The sequence below is a fragment of the Oncorhynchus gorbuscha genome, linkage group LG15, assembly GCF_021184085.1.
Source record: "Oncorhynchus gorbuscha isolate QuinsamMale2020 ecotype Even-year linkage group LG15, OgorEven_v1.0, whole genome shotgun sequence".
In the NCBI taxonomy this organism is placed as follows: domain Eukaryota; kingdom Metazoa; phylum Chordata; class Actinopteri; order Salmoniformes; family Salmonidae; genus Oncorhynchus; species Oncorhynchus gorbuscha.
Genome location: NC_060187.1, coordinates 2,549,802 through 2,565,036, shown reverse-complemented (window position 1 = coordinate 2,565,036; position 15,235 = coordinate 2,549,802). Strand labels below are relative to the sequence as shown.

General features: G+C 42.7%; 1 protein-coding gene across 1 annotated transcript in view; it reads left to right on the top strand.

Moving 5' to 3' along the window:
* Window positions 1-2,026: 2,026 nt before the first annotated feature.
* The window catches only part of LOC123996520 (sodium/potassium-transporting ATPase subunit beta-233-like), a 25,656-nt gene continuing 12,447 nt past the window's right edge, over window positions 2,027-15,235 (top strand). Inside the window, exons 1-2 of the mRNA XM_046299918.1 lie at window positions 2,027-2,278; window positions 12,286-12,414. Coding sequence (XP_046155874.1) covers window positions 2,185-2,278; window positions 12,286-12,414 — 223 coding nt within the window. The 5' untranslated portion in view covers window positions 2,027-2,184. The remainder of the gene's footprint in view (window positions 2,279-12,285; window positions 12,415-15,235) is intronic.

The following is a 15,235-nucleotide window of genomic DNA, read 5'->3' as shown; positions in this document are numbered from 1 at the left end:
TTTTTGTATTTCTTTTGGTTTTGACCGGGTCTGGTTCTCAATCAGGGACAGCTGTCTGTCGTTGTCTCTGATTGAGAACCATACTTAGGTAGCTCTTGACCACATGGGTTTTGTAGGTAGTTGCTTTCTGTTTCGTATCTGTACCAGACAGAACTATTTCGGTTATTCTTTTTGTCATTTTCGTATTTAGTGTTTCAGTTGCTAATAAATTAATTATGAACCCCTTCCCACCTTGGTCCTCACCTTCTTCTCTTAAATGTCGTGACAGATTAACAGATTCATACATGGAAAAACAGATAGCTCCAAAACAATATCTGCTGATGTAAAACGGGCTTTATAAACACATATGATTGATTGAGTGGCCTTACTGAAGAGCTCAGTGACTTCCAACGTGGCACCGTCATAGGATGCCAACAAGTCAATACATCACAATTCTGCCCTGCTAGAGCTGATCCGGTCAAATGTAAGTGCTGTTATTGTGAAGTGGAAATGTCTAGGAGCAACAACGGCTCAGCCCGCAAAGTGGTAAGCCACACAAGCTCACGGAACGGGACCGCTTAGTGGTGAAGCACGTAGCGCGCAAAAAATCATCTGTCCTCGGTTGCAACACTCACTACCGAGTTCCAAACTACCTCTGGAAGCAACGTCAGAACAAGAAGTGTTCGTCGGGAGCTTCATGAAATGGGTTTCCTAAGATCACCATGTTCACACACTGGTAAGATCACCATGTTCACACACTGGTAAAGATCACCATGTTCACACACTGGTAAGATCACCATGTTCACACACTGGTAAGATCACCATGTTCACACACTGGTAAGATCACCATGTTCACACACTGGTAAGATCACCATGTTCACACACTGGTAAGATCACCATGTTCACACACTGGTAAGATCACCATGTTCACACACTGGTAAGATCACCATGTTCACACACTGGTAAGATCACCATGTTCACACACTGGTAAGATCACCATGTTCACACACTGGTAAGATCACCATGTTCACACACTGGTAAGATCACCATGTTCACACACTGGGAGACTAATTCACCTTTCAGCAGGACCACAATCCAAACACAAGGCCAGATATACACTGGAGTTGGTTACCAAGACGACATCGACTGTTCCTGAGTGGAGTAGTTACAGTTTTGATTTTAATCGGTTTGAGAATATATAGCAAGACTTGAAAATGGCTGTCTAGCAATGTACAAAAACCAACTTAACAGAGCTTGGAGAATGTTTTAAAGAATAATGTGCAAATATTGTACAATCCAGTTGTGCCAAGCTCTTAGAGAAGTACACAGAAAGACTCACAGCTGTAATAGCTGCCAAAGGTGATTCTACCATGCATTTACTGAGGGGTGTGAATACTTATGTCAATTAGATATTTCTGTATTTAATTTTCAATAAATTTACAAACAATTCCAAAAACATGTTTTCACTTTGTCATTATGGGCTATTGTGTATAGAAGAAGAAGAAAAAAAGAAAAAAACATATTTAATCCATTTTGAATTCAGGCTGTAAAACAACAACATTTTGAATAAGTCAAGGGGTATGAATACTTTCTGAAAGCACTATGTCAGCCCATTTCCCAGGACTTCTAAAGCCATGTAAGTCAGAGCTTGTAAATCACGTCTTTAGACCCCAATGTGCCAGCCTGGTCAAATAAATTCCCAAAAAGTTACCTCCTGAAAAAAAAAAAAAAAAAAAACTTTTAACACGTGATGTCAAAAATAGAACTCCAAGAATGATCATAGAATGTCGCGGTGCTTATGACGTCACAATAGAATTGGAATTCTATTGTAGTTTTAGAATTCTACAATTTGTGTTCTCACGATGTCATTTTGAACAGCTTGCCTACCCTCTTTTCGTGGGGCAGGGGACATAGCAGTCGCCCCCCCCCAACCCCCGCCCCTGCATACGATTCTTACGCAAAACGATGACTGTTTGTGATTTGCCCAGAGAGTTGGCCCTCCCCGCCTTCTCTTTGTAGGTAACTTATTACAAGAGTTTGCGGGCGGAGTCGGTTACCCTAAGAGATAAATTGTGTGCGGTACAATAGGGAGAGCCGGGTACGACGCTGTCCTTTACTATTCTGTACAGGGGACAGTTTGGGAAATCTGGTTCCTAAGCCCATTAGAGCACCTTAATTGAAAAGTGAAATTAAAAAGCCAAAAATATGCCGGCGAATAAAGATGGAGACGGTGGATGGAAGAGCTTTCTGTGGAATTCGGAAAGGAAGGAATTTCTAGGACGCACTGGTGGCAGTTGGTGTAAGTACATACATCCGTAATAAACTACTTTTGGGGGGAGGGTTATTAACTCGAGGATAAAGAATGATAAGTGTCCGAGCTCTGTTGTTTCCAGACGGTGTCCGTGTATTCCTCTGAATAGGGTAACGGCACGGACGGTTCCAGACTCTTTCCCTCGTTTGTTGATTGACAAAATAATGAACCAGTTGCATTTGACTTGTAGCATCGTGACTTTCACTTTCAATGGAAAAGTACACGAAAAAAAACACAGTCAATGAATTAACTGTGACATAGGCTATAAACGAATCTGTAAAGTAACTAACATATTGATGAGATTAGATTACAATAAACTTAACGAAAAATTGCGGACTGTCTAAAAGCTCGTTTTCATTTCCACTTGTAGGTCCAGTGAACGTTAATTATGTCCGTATTCGTTATTAGACTAAACCGGATCGATACGTTATTGAAAGCAAGAGGCTCTCTCGGTGTCATTTGCCAAAGAGGTCATTTTGAAGGACGTAGCAAGCTAATTGACATTCTATGGTGCGATTCCGGAGTGTTGGATTGCAACTAACATTGGGGGTTGTCTTGCCAAAATGGCATGCTTGTTTCTGGTGTCACATTGTTGGCCTGGATACAAATGATAAAGTTGTTGAATATGAACTAGTTTCTTTCTCTGAACAAAACGATGTGCTAAATGACAGGAGAACATCCATAACCTCGCGTTAATTAGGTGTTTTATCCTAATACTTCATGTTTCATAGACATCATAGTTCAAGGTTAGTCAAGGTGATCAGTGCCTTTAGCCTGAGACCGCTGTCATTGTTCTGGACCGACTGATAGTCTGATGTAAATGTGGGGAACAATGAGCATTGATTTAGCAACAACCTTCCTGCTCCCCCGGTCAGCGGTCACATTGTGACGCGGTGCCTTCGACGTTACATTGTTACCGTTTCGCTCGGTATTCGAGCGGGAGACTTGTTTCGGTAGGTCGTTTTTGATCAACATTTCGTTTTTTATCTCGGCGCCTTTTCGAAATAGGAAGAGGAAGCTGCCGACCAAACATGCTCCCTCTCTCGGGCCCCGTGGAAAAGTTTCTTTTAACAGTCTGTTGTTTATTAGCTCATTCAGATCCCGGAGTTCACACACCCTACCGTTTGCTTTTGTAGGTTTCCAGAAGGGCGATTATGACCGTGTGATTTCACAACAGGAGAGAAATACAGATTTACACTACGAGCTCTAGTGGGTGACAGGAACAACGGTTGTCAGTTTCCTGAATCCTGGTTTATCTCTCGAAACTGTTGCTGCTCTCGGAATGTTTTTTATTTAATTCAGAAGATCCATTAAATGATGTACGTTTTGAAAGTCAAAAAAGGTTTTCTGGCGTGAACGCTGTGTTTGCCGTTAGTCTACATAAACGACCCTCTGTATGACCACGTCGGTGTGGTTATGACGCATGGATAAACCTCTAGTCTGGCTCAGAGTCATATATCAAATCACAATTGATCATCATCAAAGAAACGGTTCTGTATTTTGGTGACACTTGTAACCAATGACAGTGTAATAACCCCTTTTACCAATACGCATTAAACGTACAATACCCATTAAACGTACAATACCCATTAAACGTACAATACCCATTAAATGTACAATACCCATTAAATGTACAATACCCATTAAATGTACAATACCCATTAAACGTACAATAACCATTAAAGAGAGAGAGAGAGAGAGAGAGAGAGTAGGATTTATAAAGAAAACATAGATGTTTAACACTTGATAATGCTCACCTTGTACAAGAGAGACAAAGATAATGCTCACCTTGTACAAGAGAGACAGAGATAACGCTCACCTTGTACAAGAGAGACAGAGATAATGCTCACCTTGTACAAGAGAGGCAGAGATAATGCTCACCTTGTACAAGAGAGACAGGGATAATGCTCACTGTGTGCAAGAGAGACAGGGATAATGCTCACCATGTACAAGAGAGACAGGGATAATGCTCACCTTGTACAAGAGAGGCAGAGATAATGTTCACCTTGTACAAGAGAGACAGGGATAATGCTCACCTTGTACAAGAGAGACAGGGATAATGCTCACCTTGTACAAGAGAGGCAGAGATAATGCTCACCTAGTACAAGAGAGACAGGGATAATGCTCACCCTGTACAAGAGAGGCAAAGATCATGCTCACCTTGTACAAGAGAGACAGAGATAATGCTCACCTTGTACAAGAGAGGCAGAGATCATGCTCACCCTGTACAAGAGAGACAGGGATAATGAGCACCGTGTACAAGAGAGACAGAGATAATGCTCACCCTGTACAAGAGAGACAGGGATAATGAGGCAGGGTAGCCTAGTGGTTAGAGCGTTGGACTAGTAACCGGAAGGTTGCAAGTTCAAATCCCCGAGCTGACAAGGTACAAATCTGTCGTTCTGCCCCTGAACAGGCAGTTAACCCACTGTTCCTAGGCCATCATTGAAAATAAGAATGTGTTCTTAACTGACTTGCCTGGTTAAATAAAGGTTTAAAAAAAAATGCTCACCTTGTAAAAGAGAAGCAGAGATAATGCTCACCTTGTACAAGAGAGACTGAGATAGTGCTCACCTTGTACAAGAGAGACAGAGATAGTGCTCACCTTGTACAAGAGAGACAGAGATAGTGCTCACCTTGTACAAGAGAGACAGAGATAATGCTCACCTTGTACAAGAGAGACAGAGATAGTGCTCACCTTGTACAAGAGAGACAGAGATAAGGGTCTGAATTAAGTCATTCGCCATGAGCAGTTCACCCTGGTCGTGGCTGTGGAAGAAAAGCATGGAGTTGAGAGACTAATAAATGAATAGACTTTGGGTTCCCAAGTGTCGCAGCGGTCTAAGTCACTGCATCTCAGCTCTCTCTCTCTCTCTCTCTCTCTGTCTCTCTCTCTGTCTCTGTCTCTCTGTCTCTGTCTCTGTCTCTCTCTCTCTCTCTCTCTCTCTCTCTGTCTCTCTCTCTCTGTCTCTGTCTCTGTCTCTGTCTCTCTCTCTCTTTCTCTCTCTCTCTCTCTCTCTCTCTGTCTCTCTCTCTCTCTGTCTCTGTCTCTGTCTCTGTCTCTGTCTCTCTCTCTCACACACACACACAACACAATATGAGATGCTTTTTCCTGTAGATTGTTTAGTCACTGGTTGTGTTGTAATCAGTGTTGCAGAAGCTACTCTGAAAATCTAGTTTACCAAGCGATTAATTACTTCACACTGGAAGGTAAGCTACTCTAAAGCTACCCTTAAGTAAATACTATTTTGTAACTAAAGTTACTGTGAAAGAGTAGTCTCCAAACTATTTTGTGAACAATGATCATATCCTAAATATGAAATGTCATAGAATACACAAATTGCCAGAACAGATCACTCTGTAGTCAGAAGTTGACAGAATGTGTCTTTTATCCTATTAAACAAAAAAAGGGATGTTTCAAGTGAAAATTAAGTAAATCTGTTGCCTAAAAAACAGTAGTTCCAGTAGTTATCTACACCTGTACATGACTAAACAGTTATTAACTACTGAAAACATGGGTTGATTTACTACAGGCCAGGCGATCACCTTCACAAGCAGGGAAATAAATGATCTTCTCTGGCCACACCTGTCTCTGCTTGCCTGTTTGTCTATCCCCACGGCCCACACCTGTCTCTGCTTGCCTGCTTGTCTAGCCACACCTGTCTCTGCCTGCCTGCCGGCTGTGTTGGTGGTGGGGGAGGGGGAGGTGAGGTGAGGTGTGAGTTTAGGGATGTTTGTAAATGAGGCTGACAGAGGAGCGGGACTGGTAACCATTGACAAAGACCCAGAGTGACTGATAGTGTTGTTGCCCTCCGTTATTATTGCATCATGAGAGCCCGCCTAGCGAGAGGTCAACGGGATTCAGTTCAACACAAAGTGTATGTAGAGTTAGAGTAGAGAAGTGTAGAGGTAGAGAAGTGTAGAGGTAGAGTAGAGAAGTGTAGAGTTAGAGTAGTGAAGTGTAGAGGTAGAGAAGTGTAGAGGTAGAGTAGAGAAGTGTAGAGTTAGCGTAGAGAAGTGTAGAGGCAGAGTAGAGAAGTGTAGAGTTAGAGTAGAGAAGTGTAGAGTTATAGTGAAGTGTAGAGGTAGAGAAGTGTAGAGTTCGAGTAGGGAAGTGTAGAGGTAGAGTAGAGAAGTGTAGAGGTAGATTAGGGAGGTGTAGAGTTAGAGTAGAGAAGTGTAGAGTTAGAGTAGAGAAGTGTAGAGTTAGAGTAGTGAAGTGTAGAGGTAGAGTAGTGAAGTGTAGAGGTAGAGTAGAGAAGTGTAGAGGTAGAGTAGAGAAGTGTAGAGGTAGAGTGGAGGAGTGGAGAGGTAGAGTAGAGAAGTGTAGAGGTAGAGTAGAGAAGTGTAGAGGTAGAGTAGAGAAGTGTAGAGTTAGAGTAGAGAAGTGTAGAGGTAGAGTAGTGAAGTGTAGAGGTAGAGTAGTGAAGTGTAGAGGTAGAGTAGGGAGGTGTAGTGTTAGAGTAGAGAAGTGTAGAGTTAGAGTAGAGAAGTGTAGAGGTAGAGTAGAGAAGTGTAGAGGTAGAGTAGAGAAGTGTAGAGGTAGAGTAGAGAAGTGTAGAGGTAGAGTAGAGAAGTGTAGAGGTTAGAGTAGAGAAGTGTAGAGGTAGAGTAGAGAAGTGTAGAGTAGAGTAGAGTGGAGGTTAGAGTGGAGAGGTAGAGTAGAGAAGTGTAGAGTAGAGTAGAGAAGTGTAGAAGTGTAGAGTGTAGAGTAGAGAAGTGTAGAGGTAGAGTGGAGTGTAGTAGAGTAGTAGAGTGTAGAGAGTAGAGTAGAGAAGTGTAGAGGTAGAGTGGAGGAGTGTAGAGTAGAGGTAGAGTAGAGAAGTGTAGAGTAGAGAAGTGTAGAGGTAGAGTAGAGAAGTGTAGAGGTAGAGTAGAGAAGTGTAGAGGTAGAGTAGAGAAGTGTAGAGGTAGAGTAGAGAAGTGTAGAGTAGAGAAGTGTAGAGGTAGAGTAGAGAAGTGTAGAGGTAGAGTAGAGAAGTGTAGAGGTAGAGTAGAGAAGTGTAGAGGTAGAGTAGAGAAGTGTAGAGGTAGAGTAGAGAAGTGTAGAGGTAGAGTAGAGAAGTGTAAAGGTAGAGTAGAGAAGTGTAGAGGTAGAGTAGAGGAGTGGAGAAGAAAATAAAAGTATTGTAGTATGCTTTAGTAGTATATGTGTGGGGAAGTGTACTTTAGTAGGGTAGTGAAGTGTGGACATGCACGTAGCCTAGCAGTTAAGATGATTGGGGCAGTAACCGAAAGGTTGCTGGTTCGAATCTCCGAGCTGACTATGTGAAAAATATGTAAATGGTCTAGTAGTGTGTTCTAGTAGGGTAGTGTGTTCTAGAAGGATAGTGTGTTCTAGAAGGAGAGTGTGTTCTAGAAGGATAGTGTGTTCTAGAAGGAGAGTGTGTTCTAGAAGGAGAGTGTGTTCTAGAAGGAGAGTGTGTTCTAGAAGGATAGTGTATTCTAGAAGGATAGTGTGTTCTAGAAGGATAGTGTGTTCTAGAAGGATAGTGTGTTCTAGAAGGATAGTGTATTCTAGAAGGATAGTGTGTTCTAGAAGGATAGTGTGTTCTAGAAGGATTCTAGAAGGATAGTGTGTTCTAGAAGGATAGTGTGTTCTAGAAGGATAGTGTGTTCTAGAAGGATAGTGTGTGTATTCTAGAAGGCTAGTGTGTTCTAGAAGGATAGTGTATTCTAGAAGGATAGTGTGTTCTAGAAGGAGAGTGTGTTCTAGAAGGATAGTGTGTTCTAGAAGGAGAGTGTGTTCTAGAAGGATAGTGTGTTCTAGAAGGATAGTGTATTCTAGAAGGCTAGTGTGTTCTAGAAGGATAGTGTGTTCTAGAAGGATAGTGTGTTCTAGAAGGATAGTGTATTCTAGAAGGATAGTGTGTTCTAGAAGGATAGTGTGTTCTAGAAGGATAGTGTGTTCTAGAAGGATAGTGTTTTCTAGAAGGATAGTGTGTTCTAGAAGGATAGTGTGTTCTAGAAGGATAGTGTGTTCTAGAAGGATAGTGTGTTCTAGAAGGATAGTGTGTTCTAGAAGGATAGTGTATTCTAGAAGGATAGTGTGTTCTAGAAGGATAGTGTGTTCTAGAAGGATAGTGTGTTCTAGAAGGATAGTGTGTTCTAGAAGGATAGTGTATTCTAGAAGGCTAGTGTGTTCTAGAAGGATAGTGTATTCTAGAAGGCTAGTGTGTTCTAGAAGGATAGTGTATTCTAGAAGGGTAGTAAAGTTGTTTAGTCCTATCAACAGGCTCTGTTTCTATCCTGGCATTAACAGCAGAGTAAGGATGAAATACATGGTAAAGGTTGAAGTTTACTGTCAATTCAGAGAAAGAGTTTCAGGAAGATTAACAGTCAATTCAGAGAAAGCTTGAGTTTCAGGAAGATTAACAGGCTTGTGCCTCTTACAGGGATTTAGAAATTTAGAAATGAAATAAATCGTTGAATTCCTTCTCGTATTGGATCATAAGCATTTGTAATGACAGCATACATTTAGTTTAGATAAGCAGATGTATGGTTTGTTTTTCAGCCATTTGGAAAGTTACTTATTTTAGACATGTCCATTAGTTACTGAGCTTGGTGGCAAAGGAGGACACAGTAAGTTAAATCTATATATATATATAAACTCAGCAAAAAAAGAAACACCCTCTCACTGTGAACAGCGTTTATTTTCAGCAAACTTAACATGTGTAAATATTTGTATGAACATAAGACTCAACAACTGAGACATAAACTGAACAAGTTCCACAGAAATGTTACTCCACTCTTCCACCAAGGCACCAGCAAGTTCCCGGACATTTCTTGGAGGAATGGCCCTGGCCCTCACCCTCCGATCCACAAGGTCCCAGTGTAACGCTAATTTCTTGGAGGAATGGCCCTGGCCCTGGCCCTCACCCTCCGATCCAACAGGTCCCAGTGTAACGCTCATTTCTTGGAGGAATGGCCCTGGCCCTCACCCTCCGATCCAACAGGTCCCAGTGTAACGCTCATTTCTTGGAGGAATGGCCCTGGCCCTCACCCTCCGATCCACAAGGTCCCAGTGTAACGCTCATTTCTTGGAGGAATGGCCCTGGCCCTCACCCTCCGATCCAACAGGTCCCAGTGTAAGGCTCATTTCTTGGAGGAATGGCCCTAGCCCTCACCCTCCGATCCAACAGGTCCCAGTGTAACGCTCATTTCTTGGAGGAATGGCCCTGGCCCTCACCCTCCGATCCAACAGGTCCCAGTGTAAGGCTAATTTCTTGGAGGAATGGCCCTGGCCCTCACCCTCCGATCCAACAGGTCCCAGTATAACGCTCATTTCTTGGAGGAATGGCCCTGGCCCTCACCCTCCGATCCACAAGGTCCCAGTGTAACGCTCATTTCTTGGAGGAATGGCCCTGGCCCTCACCCTCCGATCCACAAGGTCCCAGTGTAACGCTCATTTCTTGGAGGAATGGCCCTGGCCCTCACCCTCCGATCCACAAGGTCCCAGTGTAATGCTCATTTCTTGGAGGAATGGCCCTGGCCCTCACCCTCCGATCCAACAGGTCCCAGTGTAACGCTCATTTCTTGGAGGAATGGCCCTGGCCCTCACCCTCCGATCCAACAGGTCCCAGTGTAACGCTCATTTCTTGGAGGAATGGCCCTGGCCCTCACCCTCCGATCCAACAGGTCCCAGTGTAAGGCTCATTTCTTGGAGGAATGGCCCTGGCCCTCACCCTCCGATCCAACAGGTCCCAGTGTAACGCTCATTTCTTGGAGGAATGGCCCTGGCCCTCACCCTCCGATCCAACAGGTCCCAGTGTAACGCTCATTTCTTGGAGGAATGGCCCTGGCCCTCACCCTCCGATCCACAAGGTCCCAGTGTAACGCTCATTTCTTGGAGGAATGGCCCTGGCCCTCACCCTCCGATCCAACAGGTCCCAGTGTAACGCTCATTTCTTGGAGGAATGGCCCTGGCCCTCACCCTCCGATCCACAAGGTCCCAGTGTAACGCTCATTTCTTGGAGGAATGGCCCTGGCCCTCACCCTCCGATCCAACAGGTCCCAGTGTAACGCTCATTTCTTGGAGGAATGGCCCTGGCCCTCACCCTCCGATCCACAAGGTCCCAGTGTAACGCTCATTTCTTGGAGGAATGGCCCTGGCCCTCACCCTCCGATCCAACAGGTCCCAGTGTAACGCTCATTTCTTGGAGGAATGGCCCTGGCCCTCACCCTCCGATCCACAAGGTCCCAGTGTAACGCTCATTTCTTGGAGGAATGGCCCTGGCCCTCACCCTCCGATCCAACAGGTCCCAGTGTAACGCTCATTTCTTGGAGGAATGGCCCTGGCCCTCACCCTCCGATCCACAAGGTCCCAGTGTAACGCTCATTTCTTGGAGGAATGGCCCTGGCCCTCACCCTCCGATCCAACAGGTCCCAGTGTAACGCTCATTTCTTGGAGGAATGGCCCTGGCCCTCACCCTCCGATCCACAAGGTCCCAGTGTAACGCTCATTTCTTGGACAATAAACACGAATCTGACCGGCACCCCTGGTGAGACAAAACCGCGACTCATCAGTGAGTCAGTGCCAGTCCTGTCTGGTCCAGCGATGGTGGGTTTGTGCCCATAGGAGATGTTGTTGCCGGTGATGTCTGGTGAGGACCTGTCTTACAACAGGACTACAAGCCCTCAGTCCAGCCTCTCTCAGCCTATTGCAGACAGTCTGAGCACTGATGGAGGGATTGTGCGTTCCTGGTGTAACTCAGGCAGTTGTTGTTGCCATCCTGTACCTGTCCAGCAGGTGTGATGTTCAGATGTACCGATCCTGTGCAGGTGTTGTTACACGTGGTCTGCCACTGCGAGGACAATCAGCTGTCCACAATCAGCTGTCCTGTCTCCCTGTAGTGCTGTCATAGTCCACAATTAGCTGTCCTGTCTCCCTGTAGTGCTGTCATAGTCCACAATTAGCTGTCCTGTCTCCCTGTAGTGCTGTCATAGTCCACAATCAACTGTCCTGTCTCCCTGTAGCGCTGTCATAGTCCACAATCAGCTGTCCTGTCTCCCTGTAGCGCTGTCATAGTCCACAATCAGCTGTCCTGTCTCCCTGTAGCGCTGTCATAGTCCACAATCAGCTGTCCTGTCTCCCTGTAGCGCTGTCATAGTCCACAATCAGCTGTCCTGTCTCCCTGTAGCGCTGTCTTAGTCCACAATCAGCTGTCCTGTCTCCCTGTAGTGCTGTCTTAGGCGTCTCACAGTACGGACATTGCCATTTATTGCTCTGGCCACATCTGCAGTCCTGCAATCTGTAAGCTGTTAGTGTCTTTATGACCGTTCCACCAGACGTCTTCCATTCAGCAGCCTGTAAAACCCAGACGTCTTCAATTCAGCAGCCTGTAAAACCCAGACGTCTTCAATTCAGCAGCCTGTAAAACCCAGACGTCTTCCATTCAGCAGCCTGTAAAACCCAGACGTCTTCCATTCAGCAGCCTGTAAAACCCAGACGACTTCCATTCAGCAGCCTATAAAACCCAGACGACTTCCATTCAGCAGCCTGTAAAACCCAGACGTCTTCAATTCAGCAGCCAGTAAAACCCAGACGTCTTCAATTCAGCAGCCAGTAAAACCCAGACGTCTTCCATTCAGCAGCCTGTAAAACCCAGACGTCTTCCATTCAGCAGCCTGTAAAACCCAGACGTCTTCCATTCAGCAGCCTGTAAAACCCAGACGTCTTCCATTCAGCAGCCAGTAAAACCCAGACATCAAATGTCTAATGGTGGTTGTTCTGGAGATTTTCTTTCCTGAAAGCTTCACCACCGTATTCTAAGACTGGAATGTCCAGTTAGAATGAATTTAGACAAAATGTTCAAGGGGCCTGGTAGGATGAATCTATATCAGGATGTTGGGGAGCGCTGGAGTGTTACTGTCAGTCTCCTATTCACCCATGCATGGTGCTCTGCTAATAAACTACATGCACATCAGTACATAACCTACTACTAATGTACAGTATATGCCCATTTGTAATTAACCCCTTCTCTTTCTCTCCACAGTTAAAATCTTGTTGTTCTACCTGATCTTCTATGGATGCTTGGCTGGGATTTTCATTGGGACCATCCAGGCCCTGCTGCTAACCCTTAGTAACTACAAACCCACCTACCAGGACAGAGTCGCCCCACCAGGTAAAGACTGCTCTACTCCCCTTATACTGCTTTATGTTGCTTTATACTGCTTTATACTGCTTTATGTTGCTTTATACTGCTTTATGTTGCTTTATACTGCTTATACTGCTTTATGTTGCTTATACTGCTTTATGTTGCTTATACTGCTTTATGTTGCTTTATACTGCTTATACTACTTATACTGCTTTATGTTGCTTTATACTGCTTTATACTGCTTCATGTTGCTTTATACTGCTTTATACTGCTTATTGCTTTAAACTGCTTTATGTTGCTTTATACTGCTTTATACTGCTTCATACTGCTTTATACTGCTTATACTGCTTTATACTTCTTATACTGCTTTATACTGCTTTATACTGCTTTATACTGCTTCATACTGCTTTATACTGCTTTATACTGCTTATACTGCTTTATACTGCTTTATACTGCTTTATACTGCTTTATACTGCTTATACTGCTTTATACTGCTTATACTGCTTTATACTGCTTATACTGCTTTATACTTCTTATACTGCTTTATACTGCTTATACTGCTTTATGTTGCTTTATACTGCTTCATACTGCTTTATACTGCTTTATGTTGCTTTATACTGCTTCATACTGCTTTATACTGCTTATACTTCTTATACTGCTTTATACTGCTTTATGTTGCTTTTTACTGCTTCATACTGCTTATACTGCTTCATACTGCTTTTATACTGCTTATACTTCTTATACTGCTTTATACTGCTTCATACTGCTTATTCTGCTTCATACTGCTTCATACTGCTTTATACTGCTTATACTTCTTATACTGCTTTATAGTGCTTATACTTCTTATACTGCTTATACTTCTTATACTGCTTTATACTGCTTATACTTCTTATACTGCTTTATAGTGCTTATACTTCTTATACTGCTTATACTTCTTATACTGCTTTATACTGCTTATACTGCTTTATGTTGCTTTATACTGCTTTATACTGCTTTTATACTGCTTTATACTGCTTATACTGTTTATACTGCTTTATACTGCTTTATACTGCTTATACTTCTTATACTGCTTTTTACTGCTTCATACTGCTTATACTGCTTCATACTGCTTATACTTCTTATACTGCTTTATACTGCTTCATACTGCTTATTCTGCTTCATACTGCTTCATACTGCTTTATACTGCTTATACTTCTTATACTGCTTTATAGTGCTTATACTTCTTATACTGCTTATACTTCTTATACTGCTTATACTTTTTATACTGCTTATACTGCTTTATACTTCCTATACTGCTTTATACTGCTTATACTATTTCATGTTGCTTTATACTGCTTTATGCTGCTTATACTGCTTTATGTTGCTTTATACTGCTTTATGCTGCTTATACTGCTTTATACTGCTTATACTGCTTTATACTGCTCATACTACTTTATACTGCTTTAAACTGCTTTATGTTGCTTTATACTGCTTTAAACTGCTTTATACTGCTTTATGTTGCTTTATACTGCTTTAAACTGCTTTAAATTGCTATATATTGCTTTAAACTGCTTTATACTGCTTTATACTGCTTTATAGTGCTTTAAACTGCTCATACTGCTTTATACTGCTCATACTGCTTTAAACTGCTTTATACTGCTTTTACTGCTTTAAACTGCTCATACTGCTTTATACTGCTCATACTGCTTTAAACTGCTTTATACGGCTTTATACTGCTCATATTGCTTTAAACTGCTTTATGTTGCTTTATACTGCTTTATACTGCTTTAAACTGCTTTATACTGCTCATACTGCTTTAAACTGCTTTATGTTGCTTTATACTGCTTTAAACTGCTTTATACTGCTTTATACTGCTTTATACTGCTTTAAACTGCTCATACTGCTTTATGTTGCTTTAAACTGCTTTATTCTGCTTTAGGCAATATCCGTTTGTCATTTTGTAAAGTGGGATTTCCACCAGAAGCTAAATGAGGTATGAGATATTCTCTGGAGGTGGTAGTGATTGAGGGATTAAGTAAAAGTGTCACTCCAGTCTCCAGATTTCCTCTTTTTGTCCTCTATTGCTCCTCAAGCAGTGGGGAAGCCGATGACATCACACTTTCCCATCAGACCCTACTTCTTGAAGTTTTCAGTTGTCTAAAAAACACATAATTTTGCTGAATACATATATATATATATATTTTTACCCTTAAGTGTGTTTATACTTCACTGTATTTGTACTTTACTGTATTTATACTTTACTGTATTTATACTTTACTGTATTTATACTTGGCATATCACTGTTCAACAGTACATGTAAAAAAAGAAGAAGTCTTTAAATATTTTGTCATAACACTGTTTACTATATTGAGTTGGCTCCGTAGAACAGATTTAAACCAGCTATAATTAAAGGATTCTAGCTGTGTCGTCCATGGGTTTTACAGAGAACATTTCTACAAGTGTACATAAATGGAACTAGAATGATAATTGAAACAAACATATGCCTAGTAAGTGTTTGATAATAAGGCCTAAATAACCTCTTATCAGTAAAGAGTATATTTGAATAGGCTTTTATCAGAATCTACCATAATGCTTCGGGTTTCAGGGTTTCTAACACGTTGTTATTGAGGTCCGGTTGGTGAAGGATTGTGGCTACTGGTCTCCTTTATGCTGCTGTTACGTGGTTGACTGTCTTACCTCCAAGGTTTTTGTCTAAAGCTGCTCCTCGACCCCTCCTCCTCTCCACTGAAGGTTCCTCTGACCGCAGACAGCTTCAGCCATTTTGTCCTTCCTCCTCCCTGCCTGTCAACTTCCCTCCGCATTCTTCATCTCTGGGAAACACTTCACAACTTTTACTGGGACTCGATTG